This window comes from Macaca fascicularis, chromosome 6, assembly GCF_037993035.2.
Source record: "Macaca fascicularis isolate 582-1 chromosome 6, T2T-MFA8v1.1".
Taxonomy (NCBI): domain Eukaryota; kingdom Metazoa; phylum Chordata; class Mammalia; order Primates; family Cercopithecidae; genus Macaca; species Macaca fascicularis.
In genome coordinates this window covers 158,277,948-158,298,945 of record NC_088380.1, presented here as the reverse complement: position 1 = coordinate 158,298,945, position 20,998 = coordinate 158,277,948, and the positions used below count along the sequence as shown (strand labels likewise).

The window sequence follows — 20,998 nt, the reverse complement described above, 5'->3', positions numbered from 1 at the left end:
GCCTGGGGCATAGAAATCAGCTGGTAGTGGTGATGGGCCGGAAATGTGGACAGACCACATCTTCTAGTTCCACCCCAGTTCACAAGGAAAATGCCCTGTACCAGCAGACAGTGCACGCAGACGGAGCTTCTCCAGTGATGAGCTCCAGGAGAAGCTTCCATGGTCCGCTTGGGCAGTCATCAGGAATGGCCCAAGTCTAGGACATGAAGGATCTCTCAGTAAGTCACACTCAATCCACAAGGACACACAGAAAGGCTGATAGCTAAGCTTGAGGAATAAACAGAAGGGCTACAAAAGCTGAGATGCTGGGACACAGAGAAATGTCAGAGGTCTGCTGAGATCAGGAGTAGCTGGGAAACTCAATGGAATAGCAAAACTTCCTCTGAATTTTCTAATTCAAGTGGTGAGCCCCACATAGCCAGCATAGCTTCACAGTGGAGTCCTCAATTTTTCTTTACATTTGGGGAAAGTGAGACCTGAAGAGGGCCAAACTCAGCCCAGATGAGTCTGGGGTTCCAGTTTCTGGAGACAAGATGTAAGCCCTCTTTGGAGAATGCAAAGTCTATCTTTCCTTTCCTATCAACCCTGAATTTTTTAAGTGCAGAAGTTAATTCTCTCTTCCCACTTCTTCAGTTCAAACAAATAGTGACTTGGTGATGAGACAGAAGTCAGGGGGAGACTTTGCAAAGGAAGCTCCCGATGATGCTTGGAGATTATTTGGGGTTCTAGCACAGATGACACAGTTCTAAATTAAAAGAATGTCCTCTGTAGAAGCTTTTCTTAAGTCCAAGCTCTTACTTGGCACCAGCCTTGTGGGGCCAACACAGCTGAAAGGAACAAAGAATAAGAAACTGCCTAGAGAGTGGCAGCCCAGGAAGGCAAATCTCAGCGCAGTCGCTCACCCAATCTCTTCATTGCCGACCTTCATCTGTAAAGTGGAGGACTGATGAAACTGCGGAGGAAAAATAAGTCCCAGGGAGACTTAGGAACACGAATCCCACCCGGGAGAGGAGAAGGTAGCAGCTACTCACGTTGTGCTGTTGCTCTGACCGAAGCGCTGGTAGGAGCCCGGGGAGGAGAGGTTGTTGAGGCCTTCCGACGGGCTCTCCTCGGGGCTCACGTCCGTGGAGCTGTAGTCGTGGTAGTCTTCATTCCGAAGTCTCTGCGTGGACATGGCAGCTGGGGAGACAGGGCCAGCATTAAGACCTCCCGCAGCTGGAGCCTTTAGCTCCATGTTCGGGGTGGCCTCTGGGGTAGAAGCTGTCATTGTCGGAGTTGCTCACTGTGACAGCTGCGCTATGGATTAAGTATGAAAGTGCCTGGTACCAAGGGAAATGGAAAAGTGCAAAGTACACAGGGGCGGGCTGAGTTTACCTGACTTCTGACTCCCATCCTTCCCATTGGTATACTCGGTGCTACACTCATCAATTTCTTAATTTTCCAGAGTACAGCTAGACAAGGCAGAAGTGAGGCACTGCTTGGGAGGAATGGGCGAAAATGAAAGAGAAGGGCTTCCTGGAAGCATTCCCCATTCCGTAGGTCAGGATTATTGACTCCTTTCTCTGAGCTAATTTCTTGGACCTTGCGCAATAGTTCGATTTTAGATAGATAGATAGATAGATAGATAGATAGATAGATAGATAGGTGCATGCACAAGCTCTTGCAGGGATGGAAATCTGGGTATTTCTCATTGTATACTATGTTTCCTCTGCCTTCAATGCAGAACACATTTCACTTAAGAAATCCCCTCTGGGCCAGGTGCGGTGGCTCACGCCTGTAACCCCAGCACTTTGGGAGGCCGAGATGGGTGGATCACCTGAGGTCCGGAGTTCGAGACCAGCCTGACTAACATGGAGAAACCCTGTCTCTACTAAAAATACAAAATTAGCCAGGCGTGGTGGTGCATGCCTGTAATCCCAGCTACTCAGGGGGCTGAGGCAGGAGAATCGCTTGAAACCGGGAGGCGGAGATTGCGGTGAGCCGAGATCGCACCACTGCACTCCAGCCTGGGCGACAAGAGTGAAACTCCATTTCAAAAAAAAAAACCAAAGAAAACAGAAATCCCCTCTGGATCATCCAATTCTGCTCAAACTCCCACCAAATCCCAGAGCCACACATGCCGTTCTCTTTCTCCCTGCTGTGGCCACAGGCTGATCCTATACTCTTTGGAGGCCACCAGTTAACTCATACCCTGACCCTGGGACTCCTTTCTTGCTGCCAATCTGAGTATCGAGAAATGGTAGCTGAAAGTAAGTCAGAGGAAGACCAGGAACCTGAAGGGTGCGCACCCTGGCCCTTGTCTCAACATTTCCCGTCCACAACCCTTCTTCCTTTTTATTTTTAGAGATGTGCTCATTTTTAAAATGGTGAGAGAAAAAAATTCTCCTTTCAATGTGTTGGGAGGATGGTGAGAGTGGTGTCCCCTGGGTGAATTTACTCAGAAATACTATTAATACTATACAAAAGAGAAGAGCAAGGGCTTCTTTAAGATACACAGTAAGGACACATCTTGGGAGGGATGTAGGCCCCTAGGATCCTAGAGACCATTGCTAAATGAGCCTTCACAGGTCCCTCTAAGCCCCACTTTAAAGATGAAGAATCAGTGCTAAAAGATGAAGTAACCTGCCTTGCGACAGCTAGGTAGTGCCAAGCAGAAAACGTTATCTCCTGACCCCTGTCTGAATCTGCAAACATCTACTCTGTAGAGTGCCAGCTGCTATGAGAGAGTCTTACGGCACAGGGAAAGAGCCAACTTCCTGCTCTTCGAAAACCAAGTGACAAAAAAGGGGTACATTAATATTAACAATGACAAGAATCCTCCCAACACTTGGCAGACTGGCACAGCTGCTTGCCCATGAGACTGTCCTCCGGCATGGGGCTGGATGCCCACCCTAAGCCTGGGCACTCTATCTCAGCTACCTTGAGAGGAGACAGGATCTCCAACTGCTGTCACAGCACCCCACCCTGCCCTGACACCCAGCACCACCTGCCAGAGGATGGTGCTCCGCCGAAGCCTCCCCTTAGGTCCGGTCCCAGGGGACTCCTTTGGAAACACCCCAGCCTGGCACCAGAGAGATCCCTGGGAGATCACATTCTCTCTCACCAGCTGCAATGTAGGAAGGACCCCCAAGCTATCTCACAAGGGAAGTATCTGGCAAAATGCCAGCAAAGGACTTGGAAATCCCAGAGAGGATCCTGCCTAGCTTCACTGGCAGAGCCACTTGGCTAAAAATCTATGACAGCTTCATTTACTCATGAGCTAGAGGAATTCAAGGACACCATCCAGCTCTGGGGCATATAAACTCATTAGAGGGTGGGGAGAAAAAAATATCTCTGAAATATCTTAACACCAGCATTGACACCTCTTGCTATATAGGCATAAGTTCGTAAGTCAGTTTATAGGTACATCAGGAGGCCCAGGCGCCAAGCCTGCCTCTGTCAACAGTTTGCTTAGTACCTCTGAACCATTTTCAAATGTGCAAAAAGCACGGGGTGTAAACTAAAATACCTCTCAGTCCCCTCTAGCACTGACATTCTAGGCGTCCATGAACATAATTATTTATGCAAACAGCAGCTGAGTGCAGTATCTCACACCTGTAATCCCAGCATTTGGGGAGGCCGAGGTGGGAGGATCACTTGGGCCCAGGAGTTCAAGACCAGCCTGTGCACCATAGTGAGATCCTGCCTCTGGTGAAAAAAAGAAAAAGCTGCTAATTTCTAGTCCCAACATACCAAAAGCATCTGAAGATAGAACCTTCCAAGTGAATCTTGTGAGAAAGAAAAGAAACTTTTTATCTGAGGAATCCCTTTAAATTACAGGTCCAGAGAGGCACTAAAATGTGACAGCAGTCACGTCTCTCTCCCGCCTTGAGTTAAATAATTACCTCTTGAAGCCACTTGCTATGTGGGTTCTAGACTGACACCACTAAGTCATACAATGCTAACACTGGACATCATAACTCATACCCTATAGTCCAACAATGTACAGCCCATCACTAATCCATGCTATTTTTGTAAACTGATGAGAATTCCTGTCATATCACTTTGTATCAGTCCTCTCCTTGTTCGCTTTTGCCTTTAAGAACCTGTGGTAACAAAGGCCGAAGGAAGCACTCCCCCAGGCAACTTGAAAGTGTGTCCCGGGCAGCTGTCCTCACTTTGGTTCAAGTAAATTGTTAAAAATTGCATTTTGTGTCTCAGTTTCTTCCTTTAGGTTGACACCTATATATTACTGAAGGTGAAAGGATGGAATACAGGGACTCATAAGTTGCCCAATCCTTCCCTAGCAACCGAGAAACCACTCTGTTGCCTACTTGGTACAGATGTTCAATTTATCTCAAACACTGTAAAGAGCCTTCTTTATGCTGTGTATAAAAACTGAAGTTACCCACTGCAGAATATTGCTAAGAAAACTGCTCAAGAAGAAGCTGAAATCTACAGAAGGTCCAATAAGCCTGCAGGATATGGAAGATGTGGCTTAGCAACTGCATGCATATTGAAAAAAGAAAAAAAAATTCTGCTTGGGAGTTCTGGTTGATGATAAGCTCAACAGAAGACAATAATATAATCCAAGATACCAAATAAACCAACACAATTCTAGGTTGCATTAGGACATGAGAGAATCATGGGTGGACATTGGCTCCATCCATCCCACATGCTAGTATGGACATCGGCTCCATCCACTCTACGTGCCAGTAAGTGGACATCTGCTCCATCCACTCTGCATGCTAGATGTTACACATGGGTAGATATTACACAACTCAGAATTGCCAGACAATGTGTTCTCTTCCAGGTAGCATGCTATAAAGGGGATAATGACAAACTGTGGTATATCCAGGGTTCAGAACTAGGGTCAAGAGGGGTAGGAAACCAACTAAATGAGGAATGGTTGAAAGCACTGAGAAGTTTCTACCTAGCAACTTGAGGGGTACATGACCTGTCTTTAAAAGCTGTCACATGGATTAGACTTGTTATTTGGAACCTCAAAGGTCAGGCAGAGCTAGGATCAGTACGTGGAGAGTCAAGAGGGCTGATTTTTTGCTAGGCATAAGGAAGAACTTTCTATCAAAGACAGATCTGTTCTAAATAGAGCAGATCACTCTGGGAGAAAGCCTGTTCCCTTATCCCTGAAAAAAATCCAAGCAAAAGTCCTTTCTCAGAGTGGTTATGTAAGCATTCAAGCATCGGACGGTGGGCACGGCCACTCCCTGGAGTTCTTTCTATGGCTCTTTCTGGAAACCAAGGTCTCCTGCTGCTCTCTGTCTATCCCCATGAGTGCCGGCATCCATGGCCACGCTGCCCTTGGGCTCCCTTTGATGAAATCTGATAATCAAGTCTACTGCTGCAATCGCCAGTTCCTGCCCTATGGGAGATTTTAATAGTACCTAGTAACTGTCCAAATGAGGGTTGTACTATGTGAGAGCTGAAGGCAAGCTTGTCCTTTAGATTCTCGAGGACAGTGAACAGAACACAAAGTCAAAATCTCCAGTAGATATTTAGACTCAGAAGAGTGAGCAACTAAGTAAGAAAAGTCTGCAAGTTTGATGGCCAAAAAATAAAAATAAAAAATGTAAGTGTATAAACCTTAAAACATTTCTTTCTTTTTCCTTTTAGCTGTGTAAATAGATAAGAGTTGCTCTTCAGTCTACAAAATATGCCATTTTTAACTTGGCACTAAAAATGAGCAGGTGGAATCACTTTGTGCAATGGATGCAGTATGGAAAATGTATGTGCAAATTGAATTTTTATTTTTAAAAATAAAGTACATGTTACTCTATTTTTAAAAATAAAAATTTGCAGGCGTTAAATTTTCCAGAAGTGGGCAATTTTAAGGGGAATTCTACAGTGATATTTTTTCAAGGCAAGGCCAGAAATTTTTCTAATAAATTCAAATGCTGATGTTCCCATTTTAACAACATGGGATTTAGGACTCAGGAGAACATAACCTGGCTGTCATTCTAATCCCAAAGTTGTTTTCTTATTTTGATACAGAATTGAGAAGATTGCATTAGATGATTTCTAAGTACACTTTCACTTCTAAAGTTTCAGGATTCCAATGTCAATTTTTTAGTGACTGGGTTTATTCAAAATAAAGGAGCATTAAGACTTAATAGATGGTAACATATTCTAAAGTTGTACCATCCAGTACAGTAACCACTAGCCATAAATAGCTATCTTACACTTGAAATACAGTTGGGTAAAACTGCAATGTGCACACACTAGATTTCAATGAACTGGTACCAAAAAAATTGTGAAATATCCCATGAATTAATAATCTTTACACTGATTATATATTGCAATAATATCTGGGATATATTGGGTTAAAATGAAACATACTTCAATAAAAAAAAAAAAAGTAGATTTCTGAGTCCAACTTGATTCCACCTGAGCATTTTATTTTATTTTTATTTATTTATTTATTTGAGACAGAGTTTCAATCTTGCTGCCCAGGGGAGTGCAGTGGTGCGATCTCGACTCTCTGCAACCTCCGCCTCCCAGGTTCAAGCAATTCTCCTGCCTTAGCCTCCTGTGTAGCTGGGATTATGGGCGTGCACCACCACACCTGGGTAATTTTTTTGTATTTTTAGTAGAGATGGGGTTTCATCATGTTGGCCAGGCTGATGTCAACCTCTGACCTCAGGTGGTCTACCCACCTTGGCCTCCCAAAGTGCTGGGATTAAGGCGTGAGCCACCACGCCCAACCTATGTTTTGTTGTTGTTGTTTTGTTTTGTTTTGTTTTTTGAGATGGTGTCTCCCTCTGTTGCCCAGGCTGGAGTGCAGTGTCGTGATCTCGGCTCGCTGCAACCTCTGCCTCCTGGGTTCAAGCGATTCTCCTGCCTCAGCCTCCCGAGTAGCTGGGATTACAGGCGCCCACCATCACACACAGATAATTTTTTGTATTTTTAGTAGAGATGGAGTTTCTCCATGTTGGCCAGGCTGGTCTCAAACTCTTGACCTCAAGGGATCCACCCATCTGAGTCTCTCAAAGTGATGGGATTACAGGCACGAGGTGATTTATTTTTAACTAGCTTCCTAGGTCATCTTGATTATAGGTAGATTTATATAAAGCACTACAAAAAAATATATGATCTTATTATGTAGGTACCCTAGGCCTCACCTCCTACCAGAATTCATGCAATGGTGCCACTTGTTTGCAAGCTAAAAGTGTCATCCATTATTCTCAAACAATTACATTGGTTTGGACTTTGGAACTCAGAGCAGCAGTAAATTCCCCAGATGTATTTTCTCCTCTCTGTCGATGGAATTCTAAAAACATGAACAAGGACACAGACTGTGTTGCTATGTGTGGTCTACAGGGAGGGAAGTAAAATGGTTTGACTTCTACATAATTTGTTTTTAAAACAGCATTGGATAGAATTCCATCCAACTTACCAGAGCAGAACATTCCATAAATTGAGACTTTTTCCTGTAGGAGTCTGATGCTAGAACATGCACAGGGCAGCTGCTGACCTCAGCAGGTTCTGCACAAAGCAGCCGCTGAACAGGCAAACGTGCACACTTTTACTCACAACCATGAAGACCCCTAAATGTTAGGGCCAGGTATAACTTTAGAGAAGATCGACCTCCAGCTTCCTTCTTAGGGGTCAGAAAACCAGGGTCCACACATAAAGGCTGACTCATTCACGGCCCAGGTAGTCAAAGATTTGAGATGAAAATCTAGCAAACCAGCATCCCAGTCCAGTGTTCTTTCTACCACACCTTAAATTATATACCCTCCTTAAAATCTCCCTGCGAACAAAGCTGGCCTCAGAGCCTGGGGCAGGATTAGGTCTGCAGTGGGTGGGTATTCTTCATAATAAAAAGCACCTGAGTTTGTAGTCTGGTAGTGTGACTCTGAGCAAGTTACTTCACCTCCCTTTGCCCCAGTCTCCTCATCTGAAAGATGTCATTAATAACAGCTACATCACAATATTGTTATGAAGATAGATAGGAGGAAAAAATAAATAAATGTTACATATGTTGTCTGGAACATAATAAAACCTCATTAATGATAGCAATTGTGATTATTACTGCAGATAAGTTCAAGGACAGGAAGTGAGAAAAGTTCACTAAACAAAGTCTGCAGTATGGGCTCCATTTAAAACTGGATTGTGGAGCCAGGTTCCTATCTTGCAGATGGCTATCTAAGTGGTATGAACATCTCAGTAACCCACAGACAGTTTTCCTAACTTCACTGAAAAGGAAGGCACAGAGGGGCTCTTCCTACTAGAGATAGTCATTAAGAACAGGCCTGCTGGCTCACATTTGTAATCCCAGCACTTTGGGAGGCCAAGGTGGGAGGACTGTTTGAGCTCAGGAGTTCAAGACCAGCCTGGACAAAATAGTGAGACCTCATCTCCAAGAAAATAATAAAATAAAATAAAATAAAATAAATAATAAGAAGAAGTAAAAAACAACTAGTCCTGGGTGTCAAGGCTTCCAAGAGAAATGTTTTGGGGGATTTTTAAACAACCCAAAATGCAGCACCATGTGGTTCCTATTTCAGCCTATTTACAATGCCCCGCGTATCGGCCCCCATGCCCATTAAGTAGAGGCTACCTTTATGTGCTCATCACAGTAAGGCCTGGCCAAAGGAGAGAGGTACAGGATTCTTTCAAGGCCTGGGTGGAGGTAAACAGACTCAGTGAGAGTTTCCTCTATGGGAAACAAGAGAAGGCCTGGATGGAAATAAACAGATTCCATGAGTTTCCTCCATGGGAAAAAGAAAAGCTGGCCCAGGTATGAGTAGTGCTAATCAGTCATGCACTTCAGAACGGGTTATCAGCACCAGGCCAGGAAAAGCAGAAACAGAAGACTATTCACTCATCTGACCTTTGAAGAGGTATCAAGCATTTAAAGAACTGAGACACTCACTAGAGGAGAGAGGGTGGTGATAAAAAGAAAGAAAAAACAGGAGTACTTAACATGAGAATAGTTACCTGAGACAAGGTTATCAATAGAAACAAAGTGATCACAAAACTGGACGTTTGCTCCATCCATTCTACATGCCAGTAAGTGGACATCCGCTCCGTCCACTCTACATGCCAGTAAGTGGACATCTGCTCTGTCCATCCCACATGCTAGTAAGTGGACATCTGCTCCGTCCACTCTACATGCCAGTAAGTGGACATCTGCTCCGTCCACTCTACATGCTAGTAAGTGGACATCTGCTCCATCCATCCCACATTAGTAAGTGGACATCTGCTCCATCCATCCCACGTTAGTAAGTGGACATCTGCTCCATCCATCCCACGTTAGTAAGTGGACATCTGCTCCCTCCACTCTACATGCGAGTAAGTGGACATCTGCTCCATCCACTCTACATGCCAGTAAGTGGACATCTGCTCCATTCACTCCACATGCTAGTAAGTGGACATCTGCTCCGTCCATCCCACATGCTAGTAAGTGGACATCTGCTCCATCCACTCCACATGCTAGTAAGTGGACATCTGCTCCATCCACTCCACATGCTAGTAAGTGGACATCTGCTCCATCCACTCCACATGCTAGTAAGTGGACATCTGCTCCATCCACTCTACATGCTAGTAAGTGGGCATCTGCTCCATCCATCCCACATGCTAGTAAGTGGACATCTGCTCCATCCCCTCTACATGCTAGTAAGTGGACATCTGCTCCATCCACTCTACATGCTAGTAAGTGGACATCTGCTCCATCCACTCTACATGCTAGTAAGTGGGCATCTGCTCCATCCATCCCACATGCTAGTAAGTGGACATCTGCTCCATCCACTCCACATGCTAGTAAGTGGACATCTGCTCCATCCACTCCACATGTTAGTAAGTGGACATCTGCTCCATCCACTCTACATGCTAGTAAGTGGACATCTGCTCCATTCACTCCACATGCTAGTAAGTGGACATCTGCTCCATCCACTCCACATGCTAGTAAGTGGACATCTGCTCCATCTATCCCAGATGCTAGTAAGTGGACATCTGCTCCATCCACTCCACATGCTAGTAAGTGGACATCTGCTCCATCTATCCCAGATGCTAGTAAGTGGACATCTGCTCCATCCACTCTACATGCTAGTAAGTGGACATCTCCTCCATCCACTCTACATGCTAGTAAGTGGACATCTGCTCCATCCACTCTACATGCTAGTAAGTGGACATCTGCTCCATCCACTCTACATGCTGGTCAGTGGACATATGCTCCGTCCATCCCAGATGCTAGTAAGTGGACATCTGCTCCATCCATTCCACATGCTAGTAAGTGGACATCTGCTCCATCCACTCCACATGCTAGTAAGTGGACATCTGCTCCATCCACTCCACATGCTAGTAAGTGGACATATGCTCCGTCCATCCCACATGCTAGTAAGTGGACATCTGCTCCATCCACTCCACATGCTAGTAAGTGGACATCTGCTCCGTCCATCCCACATGCTAGTAAGTGGACATCTGCTCCATCCACTCCACATGCTAGTAAGTGGACATCTGCTCCATCCCCTCTACATGCTAGTAAGTGGATATCTGCTCCATTCACTCCACAAGCTAGTAAGTGGACATCTGCTCCATCCCCTCTACATGCTAGTAAGTGGACATCTGCTCCATTCACTCCACATGCTAGTAAGTGGACATCTGCTCCATCCACTCTACATGCTAGTAAGTGGACATCTGCTCCATCCCGTCTACATGCTAGTAAGTAGATATCTGCTCCATTCACTCCACATGCTAGTAAGTGGACATCTGCTCCCTCCATCCCACATGCTAGTTAGTGTACATCTTCTCTATCCACTCTACATGCCAGTAAGTGGACATCTGCTCTGTCCATCCCACATGCTAGTAAGTGGACGTCTGCTCCGTCCACTCTACATGCTAGTAAGTCCAGTCCTAGAACGTCACAGACTCTTGAGTTGAAAGAAAACTTAAAATTTTGTCTAGTCCAACCCTCTACCCAACAATCTAACTTCATCTACAACTTCCCCGAAATAATTGCCCAGAGACAATTACCTGCAGTGACAGGGAGCTCTGCGCTCAGTATTCTAATACAGGAGACCACTAATTCTTTGAAAGTTTTTACATTTACCAAACACCCTTCCCTTATGGCACTTTCATCTATTGGTCCCAGTTGTAGTCTCCAGAATATTACAAAATAAATGGAATCCCTTTTTCTTATACTGCCTTTGGCACAGAGACAGCTCTGAGCACTTCGAACTGCCACAAGAGGAGGCTGAATGAACAGCTACAGGCCTTAAAGGGAAAACAAGGACTCCAGAGCAGGCAAATATAAATGATACAATCAGAAAACAAAGGGAGAGGCTTAATGCTGTTATCAGCACTGCCTCTGCTGCACGTAGCCTCCATCCCCAGACAAACACAATGTGAAGGACAGAGCCTTTTGTGTCCCTTTCTACTTGACTTCAAGAACATCTTTAAAGAAAACATGTTTTAAATGTACAAGTAAGTTAATTACTGTAAACAAGGCTCTAGACAAGAGTCAGAAGAGGGCCCTCATCATGTTTAAAATAATAAAAGACAGTTAAAAATCATTTTCAGTTGTTAGTATTTAGCTTAGACATAATACAGTGATAGGAAGAAAGAGAAGGAGGATTTTATGGCAACAGAGGAATAAGCAGAGAAAACTGCTTTCTAGATAACAGTTAAGTCTTGTTGCAAGGCTGATACTCAGTGTATACAGGGGGTAAAATCTCTCTGAATAAAAAACCAAACAGACCCTGGTCAGTGGCACTGGCTCACATGCCTGTAATACCAATACTTTGGGAGGCCAAGGTGGGAGGATCACTTGAGCCCAGGAGTTTGAGATCAGCCTGGGCAGCATAGTGAGACCTCATCTCTACTGAAAAACAAACAAAAACACAAACCTAGAAGGATGCACAGCATCCAGATCACAGCAGAAGGGGCCCTTAAGGATTCAATTCCATCACTGTCTAGACTGAGAAACCTAAACAGGAGTCACCTAAGGTTGCCAGCTAAGCGGCAGAGCTAGGGCAAAATATCCTGATTCCCCAATCTCTGTTCTGCCCATTGCACCATGATGCTATCTTCAGCAAAATTCAAATAACTACAAAACATCCATCCAAATAAGCAATCCCAAATCTGACAAGTTACAGAAAAAACAAAGCAAAGGTCTTTATATTCTTCAAGTTAATGTTAGGGCTCTCCACAACCTCGGCTCAGCCACCTATCCTTCCAGGAGCACACTCCGATTAATATTTCATATTTTGGTGTGACTTACACAGAATGCAGGACGGTTAGAAACCAAACCTACAGAAGGATGAGTTTGCAGAAAAATAATGAACAAACAGGGAACCACACCCAGAGCCAATCCAACCCCAGCGGTGGAAAATGCAGACAGCTAAAAAGGGAGAGGACTAACAAGAGAAAGGGACAGAAAGGAGTGCCTTTTCATATGTCAAGTTTCCCGCAGGAGGCAGCGTGGTGAAAAGCAAACAGCTGCTGAAGCTTAGGAATATTTGCATTCTAATCGCGGGTCTCCGATTAACTCTCTGGATGACCTTAGGCAAGCCCTTACCCCTTCCTGGAGTAAAGGCTCAGTTTCTCCAACTGTCCTAGGAGGGAGCTGCACCAGACGACTTCCCAGGGTCCTTGCAGTTCTGACCCAAAGACCCATTATTAGCCTGTCCCGAGCAGGGCTCCCGCAGCGGGCAAGACATTTACTGGAAACAGCTGGGGCCCTTTGCGAAGCGTGAAAGACGCCCCAGATGGTCGTTTGGGTTGTCTTCACCATCTACCCCAGTTTCCCCCACCTGTCAGTCAAACAGGACAGTGAGATCCCAACCCCACGAGGTCAAGGGAGATAGCGCGAGGGACAAGGGATCTCCACAATTCGCCCAATTCACAGAGGGGTGCCAGCGTCGTACCGCAGCTGCGGCCCGGGGACACTGAGGAGTCGCGGACCCGCAGCCCGGGCGGGTCCAGTGCCTGACCTGGAGCATCTGCCACGCCGGGAGGAAGGTGAGGTGGGTCCTGCCCAAGGCGGCTAGCGCCGCCAGCCGGAGCTCGTCAGTGGAGGAACTCACTGCTCGGGTTCCGGCCCCAGCTCAGGCTCCGGCTCTGGCTTCAGCACAGCCCACCCTTCCCGGCTTCAGTGTCAGCCCCTAGCCATCCTCCTTTGCTGCCCGGCCAGCCGCTTCCGGGCCTCGTCACGTGATCCCCCCGCCCACGCCAGAGGCCTAGGTCACGTGCTCCCTTGCGCGGCCGCACCTTTTTTTCTCACTGAGCTCCGGCTCTGCTCCACAGCACCACCTGGCGACCTATTACTGCAACTGCTGGGAGGACTATGTTCCGGCGAACTGGGGACTGCAAGTAGGAACTGAACGCGGCATTGATCTTGGGCATGGGACAGAGTCCAGTCGAAGAGCACTGTCCCTTGAGTTGTGGGTTTGTGAAATATTGCTAATTTTTACACTGGCTGTATTTTCTTTTACACATCTCGATGAGTTTGTATTGCTTTTATAATAAGAAATATGCATATTTTTTTAAAAAAAATCTTCCAGTCAATTTTTCAGAAGCATACACAAACTCTCATCTGTGGTTGCTACTGGAAATGGAACTGTGGGGTAGGGCAACGTTATCTTTTAATACATTAAAATTTTTAAAGTAACATTTTTAAATGGATGGCAACATTTTAGTATCGTATTATCTAGGCTTCTCCTTTTACCTCCTTGTTACAGATTTTTCCTTTAACAATTATGTAACAAATAGGCTTCAAGTCAAAAACTGTCACAAGAGACAGAGAAGATCATTGTTTAATGATAAAGGGGTCAATTCATCAAGAAGACACAATTGTAAATATATATGCATGCAAAATTGGAGCACCTAAATACATACAACTAATATTAATGGCCATGAAGGGAGAAATAGATAGCAACACAATAGTAGGAAAGTCAATATCCCACTTTCAACAATGGATAGAGCAACTAGAGAGAAAATAAGAAAATAATGAACTTGAATTGCACTTTAAACCAAATGAACCTAACAGATATATACAGAACTTTCCATCCAACAGAAACAGAATGCACATTTTTTCTCTGACACACTTGGAACTTCTCTAGAATAGACCATATGCTAGTCCAAAAAACAAGCCTTAAATTTAAGAAGATTGAAATCATATTAATATTCTTTCAGATCATAATAATATGAAGCTAGAAATCAATGACAGGAGGAATCTTGGAAAATTCACAAATATGTGGAAATTAAGCAACACGCTGCTTCTTTTTTTTTTTTCTTTGAGATGAAGTTGCACTCTTGTTTCCCTGTCTGGAGTGCAATGGTGCAATCTTGGCTCACTGCAACCTCTGCCTTCCGGATTCAAGCGATTCTCCTGTCTCAGCCTCCCAAGTAGCTGGGATTACAGGCATGTGCCACCATGCCCTACTAATTTTGTATTTTTAGTAGAGACGAGGTTTCACCATGTTGGTCAGGCTGGTCTCAAACTCCTGACCTCAGGTGATCTGCCCACCTCGGCCTCCCAAAGTGCTGGGATTATAGGTGTGAGCCACCGCACCTGGTCCCATGCTTCTAAACAACCAATGGGTCAAAAATGAAATCAAAAGGGAAATTTTAAAAATATTTTCAGACAATTGACAATGGAAACATAACATACCAAAGCTTATGCAATGCAGCAAAAGTAGTTCTAAGAGAGAAGTTTATAGCAATAAATGCCTACATTAAAAAAGAAGAAAGATAGCAATTAAATAGTTTAACATTACACCTCAGGAAACTGGAAAAAGAAGAGCTCACAAAACCCAAAGTTAAAAGAAGAAATAAAGAGCAGAACAGAAATAAATAGACAACAGAAAAAAAAAAAACAGACAAAATCAATAAAACTAGAGTTGATTTTTTGGAAAAACTAAAATTGACATACCCTTTGCTAGTCTAAGAAAAAAAGAAGACTCTAATAAAATTTAAAAATGAATGTGGAGACACTACAACAGATGCTTCAGCAATAAAAAGAATCATATGGGGCTATTAAGACAATTATTTGCCAACAAATTGGATGACCCAGAGGAAATGGAGAAATCCCTAGAAAAATACAACCTACCAAGATTGAAATCAAGAAGAAATGGAAAGCCTGAACAGACTAATAACAAATAAAGAGATAATAACAAATATTGAAGATGAGACAGGGACTATTTGACTTTCTAGTTTTCTGTTTAAACTTCCCAACAAGACCAGGTGGCTTCACAGCTGACTTCTACCAAACATTCAAAGAAGAATGTTTGTTACTAAACTCTTCCAAAAAATGGAGCTAGAGGGAATACTTCCAGACACATTTTATGAGGCCAGCATCACCTTGATACCTAAGCCAGAGAAAGACACCACAAGAAAAGAAAATTACAGGTTGATTTCGCTAAAGCACGTTGATACAAAAATCCTCGATAAAATATTTGCAAATAGAATTCAACAGCAATCAAAAAAATTATATATCATAACCAAGTGGGATTTATCCCTGGCATGCAAGGCTAGTTTAACATACACTAATCAAGCAATATAATACATCTTATTAACCGAATGAAAAATGAAAACCACAAGGTTATCTCAAAATTGACCTGGTAACAGCATTTGACAAAGTCCAACGTCCTTTCCTTCCCTAACCCCCACCCCAGCATACCTTCTTGATAAAAAAAATAAATAAATAAAACTCTCAATAGTTTAGGTATAGAAAGAACATTCCTCAACATAATAAGGTCATTTATGAAAAACGCACAGTTAACATTTTAATTAATGGGGAAAAACTGAAAGCTTTTCCACCAAGATCCAGTACCAGGCAAGGATACCCACCCTCACCACTCCTATTCAACATAGTACTAGAAGTACTAGCAAGAGCAATCAGTCAAAAGAGCAAAAGAAAGAAAGGCATCCAAATCAGAAAGAAAAAAGTAAAATTATCTTTATCTGCAGATGACATGATCCTATATGTAGAAAACCTCAAAGAATAAAAAAAATACTGTTAAATTAATGAATTTAGTAAATTTCCAGAACATAAAAATCAACATACATGACTGGGCACAGTGGCTCGTATCTGTAATCCCAGCACTTTGGGAGGCCAGGGCAGCAGGTCACCTGAGGTCAGGAGTTCAAGACCAGCCTGGCCAACATGGTGAAACCCTGTCTCTACCAAAAATACAAAAGTTAGCCTGGCATGGTGGTGCATGCCTGTAGTCCCAGCTACTCAAAAGGGTGAGGCAGGAGAATCATCTGAACTTGGGAGGCGGAGGTTGCAGTGACCTGAGATTGCGCCACTCCAGCCTAGGTGACAGAGTGAGACTCCATCTCAAAAAAAAATTATAAAAATCAATAATATTTTTATACATAAATAATTACCTACCTAAAAAAGAAATTAAGAGAAAGATTTTATTTGTGATAGCATTAAAAAATACCTGATAATTTAACCAAGGACATGAATAGTGTGTACACTGAAAACTATAAAACAATGATTAAATAAATTGAAGAAGACACAAATAAATGAAAAGATACCCCATGCACATGGAACAGAACAATTAACATTGTGAAAATGTCCATATTACCCAAAGCAATATACAGATTCAATGCAATCCCTATCAAAATCCCAATCGCATTCTTTACTGAGATATAAGAAATCTAAAATTTGCATGAGAACACAAAAGACCCTGAATAGTCAAGACAATTCTGAGAAAGAAAAACAAACTGGATGCATCACACTTCCCGATCCAAAATTATATTGCAAAGATATAGTAATCCAAACAGTATAGTACTGGCACAAAAACAGATACGATAGACCAATGGAACACAATAGAGAGCCCAGAAATAAATTCAAACATATATGTGTTCTCTTGATGCCCTTAAAGAAGGGCATCAAGAGAACACAGTGGGGAAAAGACAGTGTCTTCAATAAATGGTGCTGAGAATACTGACTTTTATGTGAGAAAGAATGAAATTGGATATTTATCTTAACACTGTGCACAAAAATCAACTCAAAGTGGATAAAAGACCTAAATGTAAGATCTGAAACTACAAAACTCCTAGAAGAGAACGTAGGGGAAAAGCTCCTGGACATTGGCCTTGGCAATGATTTTTTTGGATATCAGACCAAAAGATCAGATTACAAAAACAAAAATAAATAAATAGGACTACATCAAACTAAGAAGCTTCTGCACAGCAAAGGAAGCAATCAACAAAGTGTAACGGCAGCTTATGAATTGAAAAACATATGCAAACCCTATGTCTAATAAGGGCTTAATATCCAAAATTTATCAAAAACTCATATAACTCAGCAATAGAAAAACAACCCAATTTAAAAATGGGCAAAGGACCTGAATAAACATTTCTCCAAAGAAGAAATAAAATGCTCAGTGAGTATATGAAAAAGCGTTCAACGTCATTAATCATCAAGGAGATGCAAATCAAAACCATTATTAGATACCAACTCATACGTGTTAGGTTGGCTATTATCAAAAAGTCAAAAGACAACAAATATTGGTGAGGATGTCGAGAAAAGGGAATTCTAGTACACTCTTGGTGGGATAGAAAACACTATAAAGGTTTCTAAAGAAGTTAAAAATAAAACTACCACATGACCCAGCAATCCCCTTTCTGGGCAAATACTCAAAGGAAATGAAATCATCACCCCATAAAGATATCTGCACCTCCATATTCATTGTAGCTTTATTCACAATAGCCAAGGTATAGAAACAATCTAAGTGTCTGTTGACAGCAGAATGAATAAAGAAACTGTGGTATATATACAAACATTTTTCTAAAAAAAGAAGGGAGTCCTGACATTTTCCACAACATGGATGAAACTGTAGGACATTATGCTAAGTGAAATAAACCAGACAGAGAAAGAAAAAATATTGCATGATCTCATTTATATGTGGAATACATTTTATATCTCATTTATATGGGGAATCTCATTTATATGTCAAATACACAGAGATAGGGAATCAAACAGTGGTGACCAGGGCCCAGGAGGGTTGGAGGAAGGAAATGGAGAAGTGCAGCTGAGAGGATACAGAGTAGCAGATATGTAGATCCCCAAGTCTAGAGATCAAAGGGACAACATGAGGACTATAGGTTATACGATTGTACTGTACAAAGAGTACAACAGAGGTTGCTAGTAGCTGAGCAGGTGGAGGGAAAGGATAGGGAGAGATTTGTTAAAGGATACAAAATTACAGCTAGCTAGGAATCAGTTCTATAGCGCTGTAGGATGAGCATAGGTAACAATAATACAGGATGTATTTTCACATAGCTAGAAGAGGGGTTTTGAATGTTCTGAACACAAAGAAATAAGTGTTTGAGATGATGGATATGTTAATTACCCTGATGTAATCACTGTGCATTGTATACATCACTGTGTACCTCATAAATATATATAGTTATGTCAATTAAAAATAAATTTTTAAAAATAAAAAAATTGCACTGTATTTCAAATTCCTGTGAAATGAGTAAATTTTAGCTGCTCTTGCCACAAAAAAAGAAACCCCAAATAATGGGTAGCTATGTGAAATGATGGAGACAACAATTCATTTCACTATAGTTACGATTTTACTATCTATATGTATCCCATAACATCATGTTGTAAATGCTAAATATACACAAAAACATTTATTTGAAAAATAATTTTAAAACAAAAATTATGACTCAACTAAAAAAATAATAAACTATTAATGCAGCTACAAAATGGATAAATATCAAAATAATTATACATGGATAAATCATAAAATATGCTAAGCAAAAAACATTAGGAAAAATATTTCATTTATATAATATTCTAGAAAATACAAAATAATATAGAGTAACAGAAAACACACATCAGTCATTGCCTGGGAATGCAGAGGAGGGACAGGAGAGAGGGTGATTATAAAGGGGCATGAGGAAATTTTCGAGGGGACAAATTTGTTCACCAGCTTGATTGTGGTGATAATTTCACAGGTGAATATGTATGTTGAAATTTATCAAGTTACTGCTTTAAATATGTGCAGTTTATTGTATGTAATTTATACTTCAATAAAGCCATTAAGATATTCAATAAAAAATTATATAAGTAATAGGTTAATATATTCTTAGAAGTTAGACAATATAGAAATATACAAATTGAAAATCTCCTTTCCCCAAATTCACTCCCCTTTCCAAAGGTTTACAGGTACCAGCATGTGTGTATTGTTCTCCAAACCCTATATTATACAATTATAGAAATATGTATCTATATATAGAAAGGTACAGATTTATGGTGTTTAAATTTAAAATCATAAATACCGGTACTTATTGTTTTGCTTAAGACTTTTACTCTTCACAATTTTCTCATTTCTCCCCCTTCTAACCCCACCTGTCTCCTCCACTTTCAATATGTGCAGAACTGTTTTTTCATAGGTCTCTGATGTATATTAACATAGTCACATTAAATACAACCTCTTGCTTATAGCACATACTATTAAAATCTTTGCCTTAGAGTATGCACTCCATTTTTCTTGTCTTTTGTTTCGTTTTTTTAGAAATGAGGTCTTGCTATGTTGCCCAGCTTGGAGTGATCATGGCAAACTACAGCCTCAAACTTCTGGGCTGAAGTGATCTCCCACCTCAGCCTCCCGAGTAGTTGGGACTACAGGTGCGTGCCACTGCATCTCGCTAGCATGCATTCTGTTTTAACCATTGTGCCAGCGCTTCTCAAAGTGTGGTCCCTAGACCAGCAGTGTCAGCATCACTTGGGAACTTGCAGAAATGCAAATTCTAGGTCCTACTCTACACCTACTGCATCAGAAACTCTGGGTTATGGGGGGACAGCAATCTGCATTTTGACAAGCCGTCTAGGAGAGTCTGATGCTCTCTCATGCTGTAGAACCACTGCCCTAAAGGACAAGCTTCTGGAGGGACTTGCTTCAGTCATGTGCTAACATGTTGTGTGGCCAGCCCCTGGTAGTGACTTATTTCTGCTGAGTGGTAGAAAGTAATTTGAAGGTTTTTTTCCCCTTACTTCCCAGCTGGGTGACCTGGGCAAGATTTTTGATCTCCATTTGGTTTCATCATCGGGAAAGTGAGATTGAAAACCCTCCTTGGTTCTGCCTCCCTCCCTGGGTTACTGGAAAATTAGATGAGATCAGGCACCAAAGTTTCTATATATAACATGAGGGGTTATGCTGCTGAGAGATTTTAGGGAAATTAATCCTTTTGCATTCAATAATCTTGAGGAATGTAACTTCCCTTTTTTTTTTTTTTTTTTAATCACTCTACCCATCCCAAGCCTCCAAGGGTACCAGCCCCTGAGATGTCACAGGAACCCTACCCAGTGTCCTCTTTCCCTCTCCTTCTCTCTTTTTGAGACTCCTTGGGTCCCTGATCCATCCTCCTGAACATTCTGTGACTGATCGCACTACTGTCCAGCCTCTCTCTGTTAAGAGCACTGCCCCCTACAGTTGCTTCTAGCTCTAAAATTCTCAGGTTTTGTATCTTAAAAATAAAAATAAAAATAAAGAATCATGGGCTTACAATGTGCCAGGAACTGTGCTAGTTTCTTGATGATTGAGTCAATCCTCATGGCAGCCCTATGAGGCGTATAGGAGATGCTGATGCTGTAGGTACCCTTCCTGTACCTCCTTTACCAGAGCTGGAGCCCTATCCCCTAGCTGCGGTGAGTGTTGCCTGCTACACCGTAAAGCTTGCTACACTGTTATTGCCACACAGTGGACACTTCAGCTGGGATACAAAAGGCCCACCTACTTTTGTCACTATACAGACAGCAGTGCCGTTATTCACACTCATGGAACTCCTATGGGTGGTCTGGGTAATTTTGCTGTGTTATAAGCATTCATCAGCATTATGATTTCAATATTTGGCAATCCAATCACAACAAAATTCAAGAATTCATTAAGTGGCACAAGTGCTGAGAAATGAATTTGAAAATTCCTTAACTTTGAAATGGAAATTAGAAAAAATAAAATTGCTCTAAAGAAGGCCAAACACCATCAGGATATGACATGCTGGTGACTTAGGAGGGTGTATCTTATAAAGTAAA

At 42.3% G+C, this 20,998-nt stretch overlaps 1 protein-coding gene across 11 annotated transcripts in view; it reads right to left on the bottom strand.

The window, feature by feature from the left end:
• Positions 1-13,147, bottom strand: part of SLC36A1 (solute carrier family 36 member 1) — a 97,214-nt gene extending 84,067 nt beyond the window's left edge. For 5 of the 11 annotated variants that reach the window (XM_045394422.3, XM_045394421.3, XM_005558314.5 and 2 more), the window contains exons 1-2: positions 12,933-13,147; positions 1,032-1,179 (exon numbers count right to left, since the gene is read on the bottom strand). In XM_045394422.3, the coding sequence (XP_045250357.1) occupies positions 1,032-1,174 (143 nt within the window). In that variant the 5' untranslated portion in view covers positions 1,175-1,179; positions 12,933-13,147. Of the gene's footprint in view, positions 1-1,031; positions 1,180-12,517 lie in introns of all 11 variants that reach the window. The other 6 variants (XM_005558316.5, XM_045394419.3, XM_015451355.4 and 3 more) reach the window with 3 other exon arrangements.
• Positions 13,148-20,998: the final 7,851 nt, after the last annotated feature.